Below are 22,271 nucleotides of genomic sequence, written 5' to 3'. Positions count from 1 at the left end.
ACCAAGATTGACATGAACCTTTTCCCTAACGTAGCTCCACCAGCTTACTGAGCTCACACAACAACATTACATTGAAAGATTTCCTGGATGTACAAGGTTTAGATTATTACATTTTTTTTTGAGTAAGGATATATGTAATGAAATAATTTTGTATAGCAGATTTTGATGGGCAAGAGTTAGTGCTTTCAGGTACCCAAATTCAGTTTCCTGGTGAGTGAAATGTCCATTCATTCATTATCTGCACCACTTTGTCCATTAAGGGTTGCGGGGTAGCTGGAGCCTAAACCAGCATTTAACGGGTGAGAGGCAAGTACACCCAGGACAGGTCACCAGTTCATCACAGGGCCAACACAGAGACAAACAACAATTCCCACTTCTCCAAGGGAGAATTTAGACCTAACATGCATGTCTTTGGACAGTGGGAGGAAGCCGGAGTACCTAGAGAGAACCCACGCATCCACAGGGAGAGCATGCAAAGGCTCAGCCGAGGCTCGAACCAGCGACCTTCTTGCTGTGGGGCCAGGGTGCTAAGCACCACACCACTGTGCAGACATTGGGGATTAAAATGGCACTGATACACCAGTTTATAGTCGTAACTAGAATTTCTAAATGGATTAATCGTGTCTGATACTCAGTATTCATGTCTGATTAACATTTTCATCCACTGTCTGTGGCATGGTTAAATTCACCTCAAACCACCAATGACTCCTCCAAACAGCTGTCAGCTCTGCATGCAGAGGGTTGTCACTGAACAGAGAAAAAATGTTTTATACATTTTGTCTTCAACTCAAACATGACTATTTGTTGGGCTGCCAGAAAACTGCGGTTCTGCCCAGCATCTCTTTTAGTATTGGCTCATATGATTTATCTTCCACTTGTGGCTCATAGAACAATCACAGCAACAGTAATTCGCTCTGGATGACTGTGTTTGTGAACTTCTGGAAATGTTAGAACAGCCAGTGAGGGACTTTCTACATATGTGACGTCTGGCTGCGTTAGTCAGCCTTTCCTCAATGGCAAAGTCACCACAGACTTAATTTCTCTATTGCATTAAAACTGGATCTCCCAGTCTGCAGACAGAGCGGCTCGCTCCCTGTGTAAAAACATTAAAGACTGAGGCACGCCGGCGTCACCGCAGGGAGATGGCAGCCCAAATGAGAGCAACGCACTCATGAGCTTCAGTGTTAAAATTAAGTGTGTGTGTGTTTGTGTTAATACAAAACAGATATCACCCATTTTTATGACATGTGGGGGGTCCAGACCAGTAATAAATCACGTATGTTGCGAGTGGGTGAGATGAGTGTGTGAAATGTCAGAGAGACTAACTGATTTTCACATTTCAATAAAACCAAAACCCACTCGTTCATCACTGCCATCGACTCTGGGCTTTCACACATCCAACAGGGACACCAAATGGGCAAGATGAATTAAAAATGAGTGCAGTAAGCCATTTCAACTTCATAAATGTTGAGTGTAGTTTTTGGCTATTCAGCATTTTTTCCTTACATCATTTATGTAAGTCTATAGAAACTAGAGGTTGATGAAAAGCATCTGACAGTCAGGAAATGTACATTTTATAGTTTACTGATGTTGGTGGCATGATCTAATGTTGCTATTTCTATCACTATTATAGAAAGATATGGTCTACCTTTAAAACTGACAAGATTGCTGTATGTTTAATAACTTGACTGTTTTAATTATGTGCGTATACTCTGAACTGTGTTGATGTTTTACATTGTTTTACCCAGGTTTTTCATACAGGCTAAAAATCATGATTTTTTTTAACTAAATAAGCTCCACCTGTGAGCAATCTATGATCTCAACATGAACTCAGTATACACTTGTGCTGAAAGGTCCCAGACTCTGAAATGCCACAAATAAAGAAGCACCTTGAAGCTCAGAGTTCTCCACACAGGTCATGGACAAAGACTACATTCATCCTGCTGGTCTTAATGCTCTAATTTGTTTTTTGCTGAGATGGGCTTTATTTCCCCATGTTTGTTCCCATTATCATTTAATATGGCCGCCATCAGACTCCAGTATGAACCATCAACGGCCCAGAAGTCACCTGCATGCGCAGACGAAGACGAAGACGTGACACATGCTGTATTTAGGATTTAGGATGGAGGGAAATGTAGATACTACAATTGTTAGTGTGTGTGTATTAGTTTTAAAAATTCATGTGGGAAACTCCCCGAAAATATGACAAAAGGTCCTCTGGTCATATGACAGCTGAATGAAATAATTGAACTCTGAAACACAGTGACAAACAGTTTTTGGTACCACACCATAACAAAACTGAGTGATTAATAAGAGTGGCAGGAAGTACGGGTATAATGGGCACGTGTCGGAGAAACGAGACTGATAACCTTGTCTTGTATCAATGCATCAAACCGTATTCAGGATCAGTACATGTTGGTTACTCAAACTAAACTACTTAAGCACCTGAGCTAAACCCTAATCTTAGACTGACATGCATTCAACAAAACATATTCACTAAGAAGCATTTCCAAGGTGAGTTAAACCCTTTGCTTAACCTCTGCTGAAAGTAGCAAGGTTTTCATTTGAGAAAATAACAATAAATAATAAAAAATAAAAAAAAATAAGAAGATTTATGACGTTTCACACTTTCAATAAAGCAGTGTGAGCTGAAAATGCAGGTGCAATGCCAGCAAGCATAGGGGCAGGAAAGGTCTGTGCTGGATCAATTTAGTCCAAACAACCAGAAAACCAAACTGGGCTCTTTTCTCACTGCAACCTGTTGGCAGGATTTCTCCTCAGCAGCTCTCGAGGTGGTCTATTCAGAGAAAATATCTCATTTATTTTGTATCATTCTAGTACTGGTTTCTAAATTAGCAGGGACATTTTTTTCATTGCTTAACACTTTCTACTGGTGTTGCAATGTGCAGCCAATGAATGGATTAAAGTGTGTGTCAATGGCACCATTTTATGGTAAATTATGAAAAGTAGCCACCCACCGTGGGTCGCTCTGCATGCTAAAACATAACCTTGCTGACTATGTCTAACTACTCTCCTTCCTTAAAACAGACTCTCTAAAAACTTAAAACACCAATAATAGGCATTACGCAGGATCTACACCCATAACAGCTGTGATAACTCCAGACAAAACACAAACCCACCTCTTCACATTCTGTCTTTCTCAGCCTTGGGTGAGTTGAAAAAAAAAGAAGAAGAAGAAAAAAAAAAATCCAAATTAAGGATGTCACGATTATAGATTTTCTTGGTACGACCACTGTCCAAAAAATAAACACAATTTTCTGATTATTAGGAATGTTCTGAATTTGATGGCCCATCACTCTGAATATGTAAACTATCTCTTAGTCCCAACATAAACTATAACAAAGTAAACAGAGTATAAACAAAGTAACTAAAAGGTATCATTACGAGTAAATTACCCCTGCTCTATAAATATGAGCTGTAGATGTTGATAACAATAGAGGATGATATGAATATTAACAGTGCCTAGTGACTAACTAGTAACTAGCAACAAATCTTGTTGGTTGTTATTGGAGACTACTGAGATCTGAAGGAAACCACGTATTGTCCTGCCTTTCCTCAACGAGCAGCAAAGCTGCAGTCGGCCCCTCCAGAACCCTCAAGCACTCACAGGAGACCCGGTGTGGTGCTGAAATAAGAACCTCTTCTGTAAAAAACCCGGTGCTTTTCACAGGGGGGGGGCTTATTTCAGCACAACACCTGTCCTTGTGCCACAGTCCACCCCAGCTACGGAGCAGCAGGTGTTCACCCAGTCAGAAAATGACCGAAGCTGTTGGCTGGTCCCGTTCTGACTTACTGTCAGATATTAATAACGTCTATGACACAAAACTGTTTTCAATTGTTTTATTGTGACTATAAACCAAATAATGGAGCAGTCCTTCGCTGAGCAGACGTTACCGTATTTTTACTCAGTTACTGTGCATTTACCTTTAGCATTTAAAGCTGGTTATCCTGCATATGGTGAAACATGTCTGATGCATTTCCCCCTTTTCTGCTGCTTTACAGGCTAGTGAGCTGCTCTCCACAATGATGCCTTGGTCATTTTTTTCTTTAACAAAGAATAATTAAAAAATCCAACAGGTATGATTTAATCTGTTTGGAGGGAATAACTCTTCCTCTGGCATACTGTTCCACTTTATCACGTTGTGTAACTTTATTTCTGACAATACGGATCAGAGATGATCTTTTCTGCAAAGTCACAACACTGAAGAATCTTTACAATTAATTAATTGTGGTGTTTAATACTACAATTAATTGTAAAATTAAGTAATCATAGATCTAAAAAGTTAAAAAATAGAACGCTAAATAGGCAAAACACAGCTTTTTTCCCCAACTAGCCTCTCACTCTAATGCCATCAGAGGGTAAGATCATGCAAAACAGATTCACGTCTGCATAAAAAGAACATAGCTGGAGCCGGAAACCCAGTATCCTGTCAGGTGTTTCTGAGAGCTCTGTCGTGGTGCAGAACTCAACCTTATCTGCTCATTGAAGTGAATCGCTGGTTCCACTAGACCTGCTCTGTAGTTTCATCTGCCCTGCTGGGGGTCAGCTGTGACAGAGCCAACAAAGATTCACTCATAAATACTCACAGCTGACTGGCAATGATAGGTGAGATGATGAGCACATTATTTGGGTTAAAAGCGTCTGTACATTATAAATAAGAAGATGCAGCTGTCGGCACTTTATCTTAGCTAAGTTAGGTTTGCATTGCTGGTTTTGAGAGCTGAGGTACACTTTGGCTTCTTTGTCATCTTCTTATTATTCTGTGTGAATGTTTGGCTGAGTGGAGAAACTGTGGTATCACTTCAAATTTTAGAGCAACAAAACGACTTTGAATAAAAACGTTTCAACTAGACAAATTAACATGAATATTTTAAATCAGTTCACAAACCATAACATATCTATTTTCTTTAAAAATGTCTTCTACAGTAAGAGTCTTTCTTTCGAAATGATAATGCTTTTTCGTTGCATTAACAACACAATTGCATTTTAAGAATGGGTGCTGCTAGAAATAATCTTGCTTTTGATTATTGCATTGAGACAAGATGACTCATAACTAATCGTTTGACTGTACAAGAGGAAAGATTTATGCTTTCAATATTAAAACAGTCACAACCACCACTATGCCCTTAGGCAACACGCTTTCAAATATCCAAAGTCTGTTTGTATGAAGACAGTTAAAACATCATGTGAAAGCGGTAAGGTCTTTAAGCACAAGTCAATAAAAACATGACTCATATTATTTTAAATCAACTTCCGTTTGTGTCCAAGGCTGGTTTCCACCAGCTGCTTCTGTGTGCAGAACTTTGTGATTTTCATGCTGGCTCCCAACAGAGTGCATGCACACCTCTCAACTGGGACTTGAACTGCGCTGCAGCCATATGCCGGCTAGAATTTCTGTGTGTATAATGAGCCAACAAAACTCTGGCTCTTACTAAAGGCAAAACCATTGTGCCGGCAAACCCTGATGCTGCAGTTTAGCAGTGCTAATGTTTAAACATGTCTCTGGTTTTATTTTCTGAAAAGTTTTGGAGAAAGATGTCGTTCAGTTGAGCTGAGACATGGTTACAGGTTGACAAAGCCAATTAACTGGCCCACCACCCCTGTCCCAGTACACATGCTCAAAGACAAAACAAAAGCATGCCTGATGCTGCAGCGCTGTGGGCTTTCTCTGTGGGGGGTATCGTACATCTAAGTAGTGGAGTTGGGGCAGATCCGTTCCAATATCTGTATCAGGCTAAGATATTGACTTGATTAATGGATCAGATATTGGGCTGAATTCCCCGATCCACCTCACCAACACAAAGCTTTGCATCCCATATGATATCTGCCAAAGCAAAACAAACCCCAGCAGAAGCTTCGGGTATTAAGAAAAGTAATAAAATAAAATATATGTATGAAGCTGTGTTCATGCTACTTCACTGCAGTGTTGCTGGGTGCAGAGCAGCATGAGCTTTGGCCCCTTCAGAGCCACTACAGTTGTTGATAAGAACAAGATGAGGAACAGGTAAGACATTTATATGGCTGAAATACTTCTCAGAAAGAAATACCAGGTATTATATGTACTGCTCTAAGTAGGGCTCAACATCAACAGTGAATACAAGCTTGTCAACTTAATTACAAACTTTAAAAAGGAAGCACAGCAGCATAAACTGTGCAGGAATGAATGCACTGAAAACAAAGATATATAAACTGGCCCGCAAGAGGAGGAAATTATAATAAAATTAAAAACAAAAGTATTTGTGAATAAATCTTTAAGCCACATTAAAAACAGTCAAACTGCTGACTGTAGGCGACAGTTATGTGTCAACCAGCTCAATTATCTTCAAAAGCAACTCATTACAGTCATATGTTTTCCAGTTTAACTGGATTAATGATAAATCAATTATTTCTCCCTTTGTCTAAAATATCAAAGATGTCCATTGATACATTTTCTGTGATAATTTTTGCAACAGTTTCATAAAAATATTTACATAAAAATCCCTTAAAACTACAGGTGTGGATGTCTATAAAGAGTAATCTCCCAGAGGCACTGTCAGGCTTTCCTGTATGTGGGGCTTTGTTATTTGTTTAGCCAGCATGTCCCACCTCAAGCAACCTGTTGTGTCGTGTCTAAGCGTGGCATGGGTCACCAAAGCCACCGTGCATACACACTTCCAGGAAAAAGAGGCCGCTTTAACATCGAGAGATGATCGTAGTGAGGCTGACCTGGGCCTCCATTTGACAGCACACCAGAGAAATACTGACGTCACTCTGCTGTGGTTTTTCCAGGGTCTGCTTGCCCAGACTTGGCTCAGTAGAAATCAGGAATGTGATCAGGTCAACCTTTGAGTCGACCTGATCACTCACAGAAACCATGTAACGGCTGGAAAACCTGGGGGAAAGTACATCCTGTGACTGTTTACATTTTTGGCCTTTTTTGTGTTGTTTTCTTTAAAAGTTTTTATGTCATGATTTTGTACTAATTTTGCAGACCTTTGATTGAAGACTGAAGAAACACTGGAGCTTTCACACAATTAAAACTTTAACTAATAGCAGATTTTTATGTTGTGTGTTTATATGACCAACTTAAAAAAAACAAAAAAACAAAAACAAAACCCAACATAGCACCAATGCTCAACATTTAACTTGTACAGAGTCACTGTCTCAGCAGGGATGTCAAGATTACTTGATTTCACAATCTTTGTATTTAATGGGACGATTAATCGTCACCCTAAAGATCCCTCAATATTGTCCCTTTCCATAAAAGATTGTCCATAAAAGGTTGCAGTGAAAGAAGGAAATGCACTGGATATGTTTGAGCACCTGCAGGATAAACAGCTTTGTATGACCAAGGCTATGTCCACATGGCCCTGAAGCCGGTTCAGGTGTGAAAACAGTGGTGACAACTAGGAGAAAGGCTTCACCATCGCCAAGAAACTGCTGTAGTACATACTACAGGGCTTTTATATTTAATTTTAAATTTATATTTTACACATTTAACATGGAAATATTACATTTGTTTTATTTTTTATTTAATTATCTTTGACTATTTAAATTTATTATTTTTAATTATATTTAACTTTATAATCACAAATTATATTTTTAACTTATACAAATATCTTACATTTAATTTTTTATGTACTTTTTATTACTTTGTATTTGTTGTATTTTATTTTTTATATCTACTTACATTTATAATTTTTTCTTATTTATATTTAACATTAGTGGTGTTCCGATCGATCGGACGCCGATCATTCTCGGCCGATATCTGTGAAAAAGTATGTGATCGGTGTTCGCTGATCAATGCCTTTTGTTGCCGATCACAAAATCTGACCACCTATATTTCATACTCTGCAACCTGCAGAAGCGCTGAGTGCAGTGTCATGTAGCTCCTGCTTTCCTCCACAATGTGCATGCGCGCGGTTGCAAATCCAAAACAAACATGTCTGCCGTGTGGAAGTTTTACACCGTGTGTGAGAGTGGTGTGAAGTTTGCATCCTGCAACATGAGCAACACAAAAGTACCTCGCGGGGGAAGTACGTCAAAATCCTTCAATACAACGAATCTAATACGGCATTTAAAGAACAAACACTTGACGGAGTACGCTGAATTTTCGAGGCTCACTGCACAGACTGAAAGGAAGACACCCGGAGCAGCCAGAGCGCAGCTAACGCAGCCAACGATTACCAACACTCGTCCGTATGAGCGTGACAGCCCATCAGAGGACTGCAGCAAGATGTCAGCACAAGGTGGAATAGCACCTACTACATGCTTCACAGTCTTCTTGAGCAAAAACGAGCACTGGGTGTTTATGCAGCTGACTTTGAGCTACCTGCTAACTTTACATCTTCTCAGTGGGAATTGATTGAAAACATAACAACACTCCTGGATCCTTCAAGGTACAAAGACAGATTTTACTCTGAAGATTTGAAGACCAATACACACAGACTGCTTCTTGGTCTGATGACACAAGCCAGTCAGAGGGACCCAAACCAAGGACCTGAAGCTAACAGCACAGGGGAGCCAGCAAAGAAAGGGCCACGACCAGGATCCTTGTCTTCCGTGTTTGGTGAAATCCGGGCAGAAGAATCCACACAGCAGGTTCATGCCAAAAGTGCAACACCGCCAGAGATGGTAATCTACCTCTCAGAGCCACCCATCTCTCGGAGTGCATCATCGCTGCAGTACTGGAAAACTAACAAGGAACGCTTTCCAGGCCATGATAGAGTAGCAGAGCATACCTGTCTGCACCTTGTACAAGCGTAGAGAGTGAGAACTTATTCAGCGCTGCATCAAACATTGTGGATGAACACAGGAATAGACTCATGCCTGAAAAAGCTGAGATGCTTCTCTTTATTAACAAGAATCTTCCCACAATGCTCAACAAGTAATGTGTATTGAGCATGTGTTCCCTGTTCAAAGCAAATGCACTTTCATTTCACTTGTTTTCTGTTTCAGGGTCTTAAATACCATAGCACTGTTGTGGAAGTAGCAGATGGGTTATTATTTAACATATGAAGCAGCAGACCCATTGTATTCATTTTTTACATTATATTTAAAAAAAGGTAAACTTCTTTTCTTTGCACAACAGAGATTACTCATGCACAAAACAGTAAGCCAGGCTCTCAAAGTTTTAATTTAATAAATTATTCCTTTTTTACTTTACTTTTTTAAAATTTTTTGGCAATATTAAGAAATTTTTTTTTCTTTCTTATTTAGCCTGATGAGAGCCTTAATGTGTTTTCAGTCTGTTAAAATATAGTACTACTGATTACTGAAAGATAGCACATTGTACTACCGAATAGTCTGAATAGTTCATGCATTGTGCCTGCATGTGTTTTGTATTTTTTCTCTTGGAGAAAGTAAGTAAAAACATGTTATTGTCTAAATTAAAGGGATTTTATGGTTCCTTTTTCCACATCAAGTAGTCGGCAGTACTTATAAAAAAATTACAGCCAATCCATGTGATTATCGGTGATCGGCAGTGATCGGAGCATCCCTTTTTAACATATATTCTAAATGTTTGACTTTCCATTTTTATGAAATTAATTACTACATAATAAATTGTGATAATGGTACCAAGGTACACTATAATTATGACATCCGTACTCAGCTGGTGACAACAGTTGTTCTCAGAGGAAACTGAGGATGTAACAACCGGTGTTTTTACAGCTCTCTGAATTTACATGAAGACGACTCGTTCTTCCTCCTCCAATTACAACAAGTTGGGTCAACAACCCACATCCAAACTCGCTGGTAAAAGCAAAACACTCACTTTATTGCGACCACATCAATGTCAGGTAAAACTGAACTGTGAGACATTTGGCTTCACACGTGTCTGAATATGAGCTGCACGCGAACGCATTTTCACTCAGACACACAATGCCCTCACAGTAATAAACAGCAGCCCTGTCCCGCCCAGACTTGCTCATGTATGGCTCCTTTCACTCCACACACACACACAAAATGCAACAAAGCGTGCTGGCCCGTTGGTCCTGGCCGTCTACAGCTGTGACGTCTCACATGTGGCGCGTTGTTGATATAAGTAGGAACACAAGCGGAAAATTGGAGCTGGTGGGGCCAGACTACTGACTTCCTGATTGGAACATAAGGGGAGGCTGACCCAATTTTTTAATGTATGTATGTCTATATTTCTATGTGCATACAGGACATGATTCTCAACTTGACCCTTTAAAAGCTTTGTCAGGCAGAAAGGTAACATAACCAACGTATATATGACTCCATCACAATTAGAGCTACGCTAGTTTCATTTCCAGCAGTGACTCAGAAAGAGAGAAAAAAGAGCTTTACTTTAATCCCTAGAAACTAAAGGAAGTTGGTTTGAACCGCACTGTAAATGCTTTAAAAAAAAAACAAAACAAAAAAACAGAAGCCGCTGAAAACTAAGTTTGCTTTCACTTAAGAGGCAAACCGTCGCACCAACAACAGCACAAACTCCTTTAAGCTGCATATAAGCCATTAAGCACAACTAAATCAGAAAACATGGTTATTCTGTGTTGTGTGACACATGGCTAAAACAAGACCGTCCACTTTTAAAACTAACACCAAAGCTAATTCTGTGCCTCTGGATCCTGGAAGTCATTAGGAGAGAATACAATGTTCAGACCTCTGAAATAGGCAACAATGACAGGCCGGTCTAAGTTGTTCTCTAAAAATAAAAGGATCTCTTCTGCACATTCACAAAGCGGTCGCTTCATTCATCACAACAATGACATGATGCTTGTGTTCAGGTTATCTGTTATCACTTGCGATATAAAAAGCGATCTCAAGCAGCAAAGAGATCTAGAAGCCATATTTCTAATTATGATGTTGTGTTGTGGTGAGGCATTCCCCTCCTAAGCATCTATTATGGGTGCTGGATCTTTGCCTGGCCAAGATTACCACAAAGCACCTCGGACTAAACTGAATTTAAGAGCACCTAAATGCACAATGGAGGGAAATCACAATCATTACAGTCAAACAAACAATGTCACAGAAAAATGAGAGGAATTTCAAATGGCAAGGCCTGAGATTTCTGAGTTGAACTCCACTTATGATTCTCAGCTGAGCTGTGAAAAGAGTCCGAACCACTCAGGTCCGGATCAGGAGCGAAGAGCGTTTATTTGCAAAGTGTCTTGCAGGAAGTAACAAAGCAATTTATTCTATGCAGACTGAAGAGGCAACAATCCTGGCTTATCAGCCCCAAATTATCAGCTGCAAAGGCATTTAAGTTCCCAATCCTATCATGTGGTCACGTTCTAGCTTTCTCAGTGGACTGTGATGCAACTAGAGGAAATGTGAGTGGACTTTAAAATAATCAAAACAATTGGAGTCTGCTCTGTGACCCTTTCTTATAAACCCACCACTTGAGAACTTTCGTCGCTACCCAAATTTACTTGTTTTATTGCATTCCTTCTAAATAAGTACAAAGCCTAACCCCCATCTTCTCACCTCCTTTCCCTGCTGTTTTCTTTACACCAGACACCATAAACTGGTGTGGGTGTATTACCATTAAAGGTCGTAGCCCTACAAATCGATCATCAGTTGTTGAAATTATACAGAAACTTATTTTCCCACAAAATCTGGATTAATCTTAATTATGCTAATAAAATTACCCCGAAATACTGAGCTCTTACGGTGCACCTTGGCCCTGAACCTGACTCTACAGAGCTCCAGGAAATCAACTCTACAGTTGCCTTCACTGTAAGCTTCCCCATATGTTGTGTTAAACAAAGTGGATGTAAAGTTAAAAAAAAGAATAATTTGTACTACACAATCCATTAAAGTTTGAAAACAACATGGCTGTGAGTCAGGCAGACTGTAGACGGGTGCCGAAACAATAACAAGCGACACGGATGGATCCGCTCTAGCGCCATAATTTTGTCACACTTTCCCTGGAGCGGAGTTTGTTAGCGTGCTAACCAGCTAGCATCCGTTGTTTTCATTTCAACAACAACAGCAAAAGTCTTAAAGTTAACTTTCATGTGTGTGGGCGCTAACTCACCCGTGTCTACCGGGGTTTTCATCTTTGTTGTCGTCTTCGGCGAGCGGCTTCGGTCACTTTTCCCGTCGACTGGTAACTTTAGACGTTAGTTAGCTAGCTTTTAGCCAAGTTAGCAGTGGCACCCCACTCCTTCCTCCGGTGTTGTTCTCACAAGCGGCTTGCTGGAAAGAACCTGTCCGATAAAGAGCTTGGTTTGTGTGTTGAAAAGCAGTACTTAACTTCGAATTGACTTATGCTTCTATTCGGTTTAAAAAAAGAAAAGAAAAAAAGATCGAAGCGTGTTCAAAAACTTTTGCTACGGAGAGTTAATTTGTCAGTACGGGGGGCTTTAGAGAGTTGCCCCGAAATCTCTGAGGGGGAAATCCAGTCGTCCGGGTCTGAATGGCGTAGGTCAAAGTTTGGAGGAGTCGTGCTGCCGTTGGTAGGTGCTGGAGCAACGGAATGCGACTAGTTTAAATTTTCATCCCGTTTGTTGCAACGATGTCGCATGGTCGAGCCCTCCTCCACATCACCATCCCGACTACAGCGGCGCTTCAGGAAGGAGTAAAAGTACCGAAGCCAATTCGGTTCTTTTTCTGTCCCCCTCTTTCTCCTGCTCACACTTTTTCTTTTTCCACTCACTCAGTCACTTCGTGTTCTCTCAACCCCCCTTCCTCGGTCGGGGTGTCGTGTTTCGCTCTCCTCCTGCCACACGGGGCCGCCCACGCTGACCCACGGAGGGAGGGAGAGAGAAACCGAACGCCTACTTCTTGCCGAAGATCGTCTATGTATGTTGAGAATCACTCTTTCCAATCAAGCATGAACCAGCAGGAAATTTTAGGATTTCACTATATTTAACCAGGCAAGACAGATTAAGAAGAAATTCTTATTTACAAAAGGTGGCCTGGTAAAAGGCTAGGCCTTTTGAAGGAGAAGGATTTTTTGTGGGTGCCAAGACAAAATGTGAACCATAATTTATTTTCACACCATGCATATAGTTTGTTTTCAGTGTGGATCTGAAGTAAAATAAATAAACATGGGATTTTTCTTTTTATGGGTCATTTTTTGTATTGCTTAGACTACTTATTGCTTTAGAGTAATATATCATCCACAGTTTTAAATGTTAATTATCTCCTCTAAATCAAGCACTGCCCACTAGATGAAATAACAATCCAAATTAAATAAACTAATTTTTATTTATGGTGTGATTTAATAATATTAAAAAAAATCTACACAGATAGACTCTTAAGGCCCATTTATGCTCAACGCAGAAGGCAGATACGCAGGTAGATGGACAGTTTTGTCTGTCTTCTGCATCAGTAACATGCGTAATTTGGTCCGTTTTCAGGGAGCTTAGCTATTCATCCCTTGATTCTGAAGATGGAGCAATACCACTGGAAATCATGGAGGCAGTGCTGAACAGAATAGCTGATAGCTAAATTTTTGCGATCAGCAAAAAAAACAAAACAAACAAAAAAAAAAAAAACAGAAGAAGAGGCTTAGGAAGGGAGCAAAACAACTGTAAAAATTGTGTGAGCCTTTGAAGAATGACTATATGCGAATGTTTAGGGCGTGTTGGGCGATTGGAAATAACTTTATAGCTATGCATTATCGCTGCCAAACAGTGCCTGAAACTGACGCCGGCTCATGGAAGTATGAGGACGGCGACGTATGACAACTTTTGAAACAGACGTCATTAGTTACGTGCATAAGGGAGCATAAATGTGCCTTTAATATTTTAATAGAAATTTGTGGATTAATGACAATTATACATTCAGGTGTATCGACATTTAGTGGTGGAAATTAAATTTAATTGAAATACTAAAATGTAAAAAATAAATAAATAAAAAACATCTTGACAATTATTAATGGCCATAAAAATAACTTATACCATGGTCTGGGTGAATTCTCGGTGAATTCTGATTGGCTGCCATTAGGGCTTCGGATGGTTCATGCCTCCGTGTCGTCCATTAATTTATGATAATGGACACCTCGTCGGGCATTATCCTTTACTTAATTTTGCTCTACTAAAGGATTAATAATTTAAGTTTAGTGTGTATGTTTTCGACAAGTGACAATAAACAATGGAGACACTAACGATTAAATCAGCCATTAACATAAATTTAGACTATTGGACCCTCAGATGGAGTCATCTTCTCAATAGACGATCTTTGTACAGGACCCGCTGGCTGATGGAGCCGCCGCCGCTGCCTTCAGTGTGTCGCTCGCTCCCGTTTGGCGCGTCACGGCGTTGCTGTGGCGACCCATCACTGCCGCGGGTGACGATAGGCGCCGTGTTTACCTGTAAACTGCGACGGCGAGGCAGCCAGGGCGCCGCCACCTGTCATTTATAGGAAGGAAAGGAAAATCAACAGGTGTAAGGAATGAGGGGGGGGGGGGGGGCATTAACATAGATTGTAATTATAAGTGGACGTCGGCCGTCGCCCATCAGGCGCTCATTAGCATTTTACACACAACACACACCCACTATTCTTTTCTCCCACAACCCTTTCTTCCTCTCTGATGAAGGGCTCTTCAACTTTGGAGGCTGGAGAGGGAGAAGGGACTTAAAAGAAAGGAGTGGTAATTACACAAGAGCTGAGCCAGAGAGCAGTTTGAGATGACGAGTGCGAGGATGGAGATGAAGGGGAGAGAATAAGTGTGTGGATTATTAGTGCCTCTTTTCTTTTTGCCTCATTTCCAGCCAATTAGTCATCCCACTGCCTCCTCTCACATCCATCCATCCTCTGTTCATTTAATGGCAGTGCGTGAGTGGGAACTAAAGGGCAGTCGGTGGGTGAGGACTATAATGTGACTGTGTCAGCCATGGAGGGACAATAATGTCCACAACGTGGACAGAAAACTTCTTCCTTTTTCTCCTCTACTTTTATTTTCCACCCACTTCCCCCCCACATACTCCTCCTCCTCCTCTCCACTGAAGTGCTCTTACTTCCTCGCCTCAGCTTCTTTTCCCTCCTACTTTACCTGAGTTATTCCATTACATCTTCACCAGCAAAACACTCCACACAGGTCTGTTTGGGGTGGAATTGACAGACGGACTGTCATTTGCAACTTTGGTTTTCCAATTATTAATGAGACAATTTGTTTTACGGTGCCACATCACACACCAATAACTAGATAACGATACACTTTCACCTTTATAAATAAAGTTGTGTTATTTTCTAATTATTAAAAGAGCAGGACCATAATAATTAAACCAAAAAAATATCTTTATAAATCCCAAGCATGTACGTTAAGGCTCTTTATCACAGCTAAAAATAAAATTATAACAGCAATGCGTTTGTTCCTGTTATTTATCAAATGAAAAGTAAGATATAACCTTGTTCATAACCTCAGCCTGAATCCTGTTTCAGACTAAACTACTTCTAGAGGACCTGAGATTCCAGATTTAAAGATGGCTGCACCCAGTACCACCTGTAGTTTATTGTTGTTTTTTTAAATATGTTTTGTGTCTGTTAAGTTTCTAGTGTAAATATAACCGAGTTGTTCTCATGGTGACACATTTTAAAAATGGGTTTGTGGTTTTTCTGGTTCTACACAGCAGAATTTGCTGTTTATTCCAAGTTGGTGCAGCGGGAAGGCCAACCACCTGGAAATGACGTCACCGACTCCTCGCTGCTCTGAATTACAAAACGAGAGCACACCATTAGAAGCTAACAGAGAAGCAGCTGTAGTAAAGTGATTTACAACCTTTTACCAGGTCATCACTGCTCACTCGTGCTTTGACTCAGCTCCTTTAGATCCCAACACAAGGCGTACAAGCCACTTTACTTATTTTAGTAAAATCATGGCTCAGTCTCCCTATTTTATGACTCCATGAGGAACCCTGAAGTAACTTCCATTAACAGGCATTTTCCTGCAACCGAGAACACAATCTGGTATAAAAACCACAGCAGCAGTGATGAAGGAGACAGTGGATGTGACATGGCGTGAACGCAAGTAATGCATTTACACAGGTGGGAATATTCTGGAGTGGTGCTTTAATCATCATAGCGCCCCCGCAGCCGTGTAGTATGTACTGCAGCGGTTTCGTGGGGATGGTGAAGCCTTTTTCCTAGTTTTTGCCACCATTTTAAAACGTGTGTGTGGACATAGCCTAAACCTGCTGTAAATACGTCGAAAGTTTTCCTGCTGTGTTTATTCAGTCATTCTCCACCAGCTGGATGGGCAAAGTGCAAGAAGTCTGGAGCAAATGTCTTTTACATTCTCACTTGAAACTCTTTTGAAATATGTCTACAAACATTTGGGGCACATGCATGTGTGAAAATGGCCTAGGCTTAAATAATAAATACTGACTGAGTGGGACGAACTGTCACTGTTTCTGAATGCACTTTGCAACAGCTGCTGGCGACTTAAATGGGTGCTGTGAAAAAGTAATGACTGTTTCTGCTGCAGAGCCTATGTGTGTCCTCTGCTGCTGAACTTCTTCTCAACTCAAGAAGTGTCAAGATGAGCACCTTCAGGAAGTGAAGTGTGAAGGTCCTAAAGAATTACATCGCAGCTCCGCTCCAGCTCCAAAAAATGACAGTAACAAGAGCGCTGCTCAGTTTACGAGAAACCCTGCTTACTGGAAAAAGTTCAAATTATAAGAAAATGCAAATTTAACATTTTCTCGTTTTGTTATTTAGGGTTTAGTCCCGAGTGATAAATATATGTAGCTGTGTAGGTGGGGAGATGCCACAGATCAGCAGGAAACATGTTTGATTAAAAACAACCTCCCACCCCACCTTTGCCAAAAATCTGCAGGGTTCATCCTTTAATTCAGTGGTTCTCAAAGCCTGTCGAATACTTCACCAGCCCAGTACCCCCTAAACCCGGGGTACATTTTAGTTTAGGGCCACATCCGGTGCAATGCGGTCTCAAGTTTGCTGGACCAGTAAAATAACAGCATAATAACCTATAAATAATAAACACCCAACAATTTCCCCTTTATTTCAGTCTACAGAAGTACAAGCACATTATAAAGGTGTTCATATTTAATGATTTATCTTATTAAAAATATTATGAAGAACTTTAAGTTTTTGTAGAAAATAAGTGCAGTTTACTTCAGTTACACATATTTTCCCATTTTGTTTATTTATAAATTTGTTTTATCATTATTTTTATATTTATTCTATAAAAGACATAAAAATATGTTAATACTTTATGTAAAAAAATTAAATATGAATGTATAAAGTAAATGTTATATTTTTATATACCAGGAGTTTTTGCAGTTTGAACAATATTAGCTTTATTCTTCAGTCTGAACCCTCTTTTAGAAACTTTATTTCTTTCAGTAATTCCTCAGGCTTCTTGACCGACTTTCCAAAGCTTTTCTCTGGATGTTTCCTTTTGTTCTGTTCTCTGTCCAGATGATCCCACGCTGCTTCAGTCAGTGACCATTTCTGATGAAACTTTGGCCGATGGTAGATGGATCATCTGAAGGATGCACAAGCGAGCTGAGCCTCTATAGTTTTACCTCATGCTGAGACAAGTTCTCAGCTCTCTGAGAATCACCTTGTTGGTGCAAAGACTCTGTTTTTTATTGTCTATTGAAGCTCAGCATCCTAAGCCCAGCTGAGAGGTCATTAGTGTAAAGTGGAGGTAAAACTTAAAGTTTAACCCAGTTTTTCTCTCATATTTTCTTGTCTTTTTTGTTTTGTGGTCGTTGCCAGATCTGTTGATGATTTATCATTGTTTGTCTGTTAGTACTGTCACAAATTTGTGAAAAAGTGCAAACACTATACATTTTATTTAGGCTCGCTGGACCCCCCTATCATAACTCTGCCCCCCATGGGCCAAGAGCTATTATTTATTTATTTGTTTGTATTCACACTCAGTTATTTATTTCTTTTTTTATATATGTTATTTATTTATTAATTGTTCAGACACGCACACACTTGTCCAAATTATTTTCTATATTTATTCTGTTTTTATATAATTGTCAATAAATTGAGGCGTTAAGTGAACAGCGAGTGTTGGTGACGTGAGCCTGGTTTGGTGGGTGGGGGGTGCAGATAGCGGCTGCATGTGAAAGCAGCAGCAACAAAAGCCCAGCAGGAGATCTGACGGCTACGTCGGTGTGAACTGGTTCAGGTGATTGGGGCTAATTAATCAACAGAGTCACTCTAGGGTCATTACTGACGCGGTAATGAGCCTCATCTGTAAACAGGAGTAATCAATCTGCACTGATTAGTACATAGTAAAGAAAAGAAAGATTTAATAAACTTGCTCAGCTGTGTCAGGAACTAAGATTTATGACACAAAACTTTCTTAAAATTGGTAAAAAGCAAACATGTTGGTTAGTTAAAAACCTAATTAAGATGGAGAAACGTCATGCTATGATCCGTAATGTGAGTTTATCTGTAGCAAAACATTAAAATCCACAAGCTGCACTGAGTTTGTGTCCCATTTCCAGAGCCCCATGCTGAACTGCTTTTCGTTTTAAAAGCAGGTTTTTGTTTCTGTCTGAGGAAATATGGCTTGTTTTGAAAATGGAAAATGGGCCTGAGGGGGCAAATGGCAGATGAACCACACCCAGAGCGAGCAGCACTCACTGTTGACAACAGAACGGTAATGGGAGAGGCCTTTTCACACCAGCCCATCTGCATGCATAAGACAACACTGTTTCTCTCTCTACACACACACTCTCACACACACACGCAGTCAAAATGAGAAGGTTAGTATGCTCGTGACAGCAGAAAGTGTTTGAGAGGCCAGAGGGGGAAGTACTGTATGTCTGTGCCTCTGTTGGTGTTTTTAGCTAAAGATGGAGCGATGGAGACATTTTCCATGTCGTGTTCCCCCGAGCTGCACCATGACAGTATGTTTGAGGAATAAGGAGGCCCTTGTCTGTGTTTCTGTCTGTCGCTCTGTCCACCCTCTGGCTGGTCAGATGATGTCTGTCTGTTTGCTGCTCTTGTCTTTCAGTCAAAGCAGCCTTGGATGTGAGATAAGACAGAAAAAAGGGAGGGAAGAAACAGAGAGGGGATTTTAAAGCAGGATAAAACAGACAGAGGTCAGGAGAGGAGAGCTGGAGGGAACTACCAGGGGTAAGTAGAGGGGGAGAAAAGAAAGAAAGAGAGGCAGGGAGTGAATGGGTCCTTTGTGATCAAAAGGCTTGTTTATTTTCTTGGCGCTTGAACTCTTCAGGAGCCACATTGGGGCTGTCTGCGCTGGCTAGTAGGCGTCCTCATCAGCTGCCCGACATCCCAGCAACCGGCCCTGAATCCCCGACAGGAGCCGGGTCAGCTCGGAACCAAAACAAGCACATCAAGCATGGAAAAGGACGTTTGGACATCAGAGCCACTCAGAGCTCACTTAGTTAAACATCCTGAGTGGGTAAACGGTGGAGAAAACCCACTCCAGACCGAGTTAAAACAAGCGCTTCCTGTTTGACCCACGCTTATGCAGTTTCATTCAATCCCAGAAGTGGAAAGTAGATTTAATAAACTGAACTTTACAAGCACCTCCATGTTATTTTCTGAACATTTCAATTCAGGAATTTCACTTGAAAGTGTTTGTTTTAATTTATTATTATTATTTTATTTTTATTTTAAAAAATTTTGTTTTATATTTATTCTTATTAAAAATTACGTTTTTTTTAAAAAAATTAATCAATTAATTTATTTTCAATTAAAAAACTTCCACAGTTTGTGCTACTCTTGCTTCAATAATGAAACTCAATACTACTTTAAATTTTCAAATGAGTCATTTTATGCTTTTGACATTTGAATAATCTACAAGTTAAAATAGCTTAAAGGGACATTGTGTAGGAATTATTTCCAGCTAATGTTGGAGTCGTGTATGGCATTCTAGCATCTCACTTTCTCATGTATTGCAACAACGGTAGCCGCCGTGTCTCAAAAAGCTTCGACAACACCAATGAAAGCACGTCATCCGGTCAGGGAGCGTTCACTCAGGTGAAGAGGTTTGTGATTTCTTAAATATTGCAAACTGCATCCCATCAAACTGTCAGATACGGTTCCTCTGTGTTTAGCTTGTTATTAGGCTACAGGAGGTCAGAGGGTTCTCACAGGGGGAATGGCTCTCGATGGGGAAACTGGCCTCGACTCAGCACCAGCTTTTTGTCCCAGTGAAACCAGCTTATGAAGCCTTCCCAGCAGCTTTTAGTCCGACTTTACCGTGACTATGAAAGCGACTGAAACCATGTAAACACACACCTCTCTACCCACAAGGCTGGTGTATTTTAGCAGAAACTACTGTTATGTTGCCCACGGTAACCATGGTAACGAGCAACACTGTCGACTTATTTGTCGATGAGCAAAAACTGCAACTTCAGCATTTAAGTAAATTAAATGAATACAATTAAAATTGAGCCATTAAATACAAGTAATTGTTTATTGTTTTTATTTCCATTTTATTTATATTTATATCCAAGTTAATCTGATTTCAGGTTGTAATAGAATTATTTTTTATTTAAATTGTGCATACTTTTTAACACATGCCTCCATCACTGAAACTGAGAGTATTTTCTCTTTTTGGCTTGTATAATGACGATGATGATGATAATGTCCTCTTCATTATGACAGCAGAAAAATGAGAAACTCCTACGTAACACCTCATTATGATGCAGTACGTTATCTGACAGTAAAATTCACATCACTTCTGGAGGTTTTGCATCACGCCAACACAGTTGTATGCAGTCAGTCACAATCAAACACAAACACTCTCTGTTCCAGCCCCCCAACCCCCCAACCCAACACACACTCTCTCTCTCTGTTTTATGTCTGTGTCTCTCACCCTCTCTCCTTCAGCCGTATTCACACACGTGTAATGGGATTAACACGCTGCTGCATCGGCCAGAAGAGAGAAAACTCAAAAGGTGGAAGGAGAGGAAGATGAGGCCATGGAAGAAATGTGGGAGGAGAAAGAGAGAGAGACAGAGAGAAAGAGAGAGAGAGAGAGAGACAGAGTGAGGAGGCCAGAAAGGGGGAAGGCTGAGGGGGAGGAGAGAGCGGGCTCCTGAAAAGTAAAACAAATGTAGAGTGGAAAGAAAGAGGGGTGGCAAGAGCTCTTTCCATTAGCTTGTTATTAGGCTACAGGAGGTCAGAGGGGACATTTGGGTCTCGTTTGAAATTCAGGGAGGACACCCCCTCGACCCACCCCCACTTCAAACTCGATCTACATACAGTTGAACCAGTATATCTCTGAATAATAAGCCCTTACAAATAAACAACATTCTTTTATTGATCAGATGAATAATTTCTGATTGAATAAATGTTCAGATGTGATGGAATAAAAGAAGTATATGTATTCATACTCAACTTTAAAATACTCCAATCCTTAAAATTCTTCTGAAGTTGAAATACAGAAGTGTTAAAAGCAAAATGTAGGTACTGTTAAAGGTAGGCTATATTGGTGTGTTGTTGGTGCTGATTCATCTTGTTGAGCTTTTTAATTTGCATATTCAAAATCAGCTCTGATCTCAGATTGGTTGCTTAATTAAAACCAAATCTAAATTCCTCATCAGACGAAAGCAAACGGCTGCACTATGGTTAGCAGGACTGGAATAAGAAAAAAAGAAAAACTCAAAGTAATTATTAACGGTGCACCGTGTGAGGAAAACAAAGGTCAATGATAGAAAAATAAAAAAGTATATACACATGTTATTAAAAATGGTGTTTTGATTGGTATGTAATCACTTTACTAAATGAACTGTTATGTTTTTATTCTCTGAGAATGAACCATTTAAATCTACTTTCCATGGGTCAACAAAAATAAGAGCTACCATGTGTCACAATTTTTAATACGGTGTCCCTGAATGGACAAATATCTGGGGTGGTTAGCCTAACTGGTTTGATGTTTGCCACACTGTACCTTTAAAGCCCCCCCCCCCAGCAGTTTTAATAAATACAGTTTACCTGTGTTTAAATTAAGCAAGGTCAAGATGACAAGTTTCTACTTCCAGTTTCCACTGACAGGACTCGCTTTGTGTTGCAAGAAAATTTCCCCTTGGAGGCTATAGGCAAAACGTTTTGGTTTTATCCACCCAGAATGAGTCCAGAACACGCCGAAATGTTTGTGTTTTATTGTCTTAGCGTTGTGGTGTGAGCAGGGCCTAAAGCTGGATTTATACTTGTGCGGCGTCTGTGTGTGGAAGGGCCGGTGTTCTGTCAGTTTAGTATACATTGTCCGATCAGCATACGCATAGTGCAAACTGACGACTGCACCTAACCCTAACCTTAACCCGCATGCGCATTAATGTAATGTATGCTACTCTGATGCATATGCTAAACTGACAGAGCACTGGCGCAGGTGCAGATG

At 40.3% G+C, this 22,271-nt stretch overlaps 1 protein-coding gene and 1 long non-coding RNA gene across 2 annotated transcripts in view; one reads left to right on the top strand and one right to left on the bottom strand.

Moving 5' to 3' along the window:
• The window catches only part of erf (Ets2 repressor factor), a 47,888-nt gene extending 35,178 nt beyond the window's left edge, over window positions 1-12,710 (bottom strand). Inside the window, exon 1 of the mRNA XM_042012642.1 lies at window positions 12,006-12,710. Coding sequence (XP_041868576.1) covers window positions 12,006-12,027 — 22 coding nt within the window. The 5' untranslated portion in view covers window positions 12,028-12,710. The remainder of the gene's footprint in view (window positions 1-12,005) is intronic.
• Window positions 9,023-22,222, top strand: LOC121657234. The gene is made up of 4 exons (XR_006013537.1): window positions 9,023-9,034; window positions 11,815-11,821; window positions 13,779-13,780; window positions 22,108-22,222. It is a non-coding gene; the product is annotated as an uncharacterized LOC121657234 (long non-coding RNA).
• Window positions 22,223-22,271: the final 49 nt, after the last annotated feature.

Source organism: Melanotaenia boesemani, chromosome 17, assembly GCF_017639745.1.
Source record: "Melanotaenia boesemani isolate fMelBoe1 chromosome 17, fMelBoe1.pri, whole genome shotgun sequence".
Classification (NCBI taxonomy): Eukaryota; Metazoa; Chordata; class Actinopteri; order Atheriniformes; family Melanotaeniidae; genus Melanotaenia; species Melanotaenia boesemani.
Note: the sequence above shows the minus strand (reverse complement) of the source record. Positions and strands in the feature narration are given on the sequence as shown.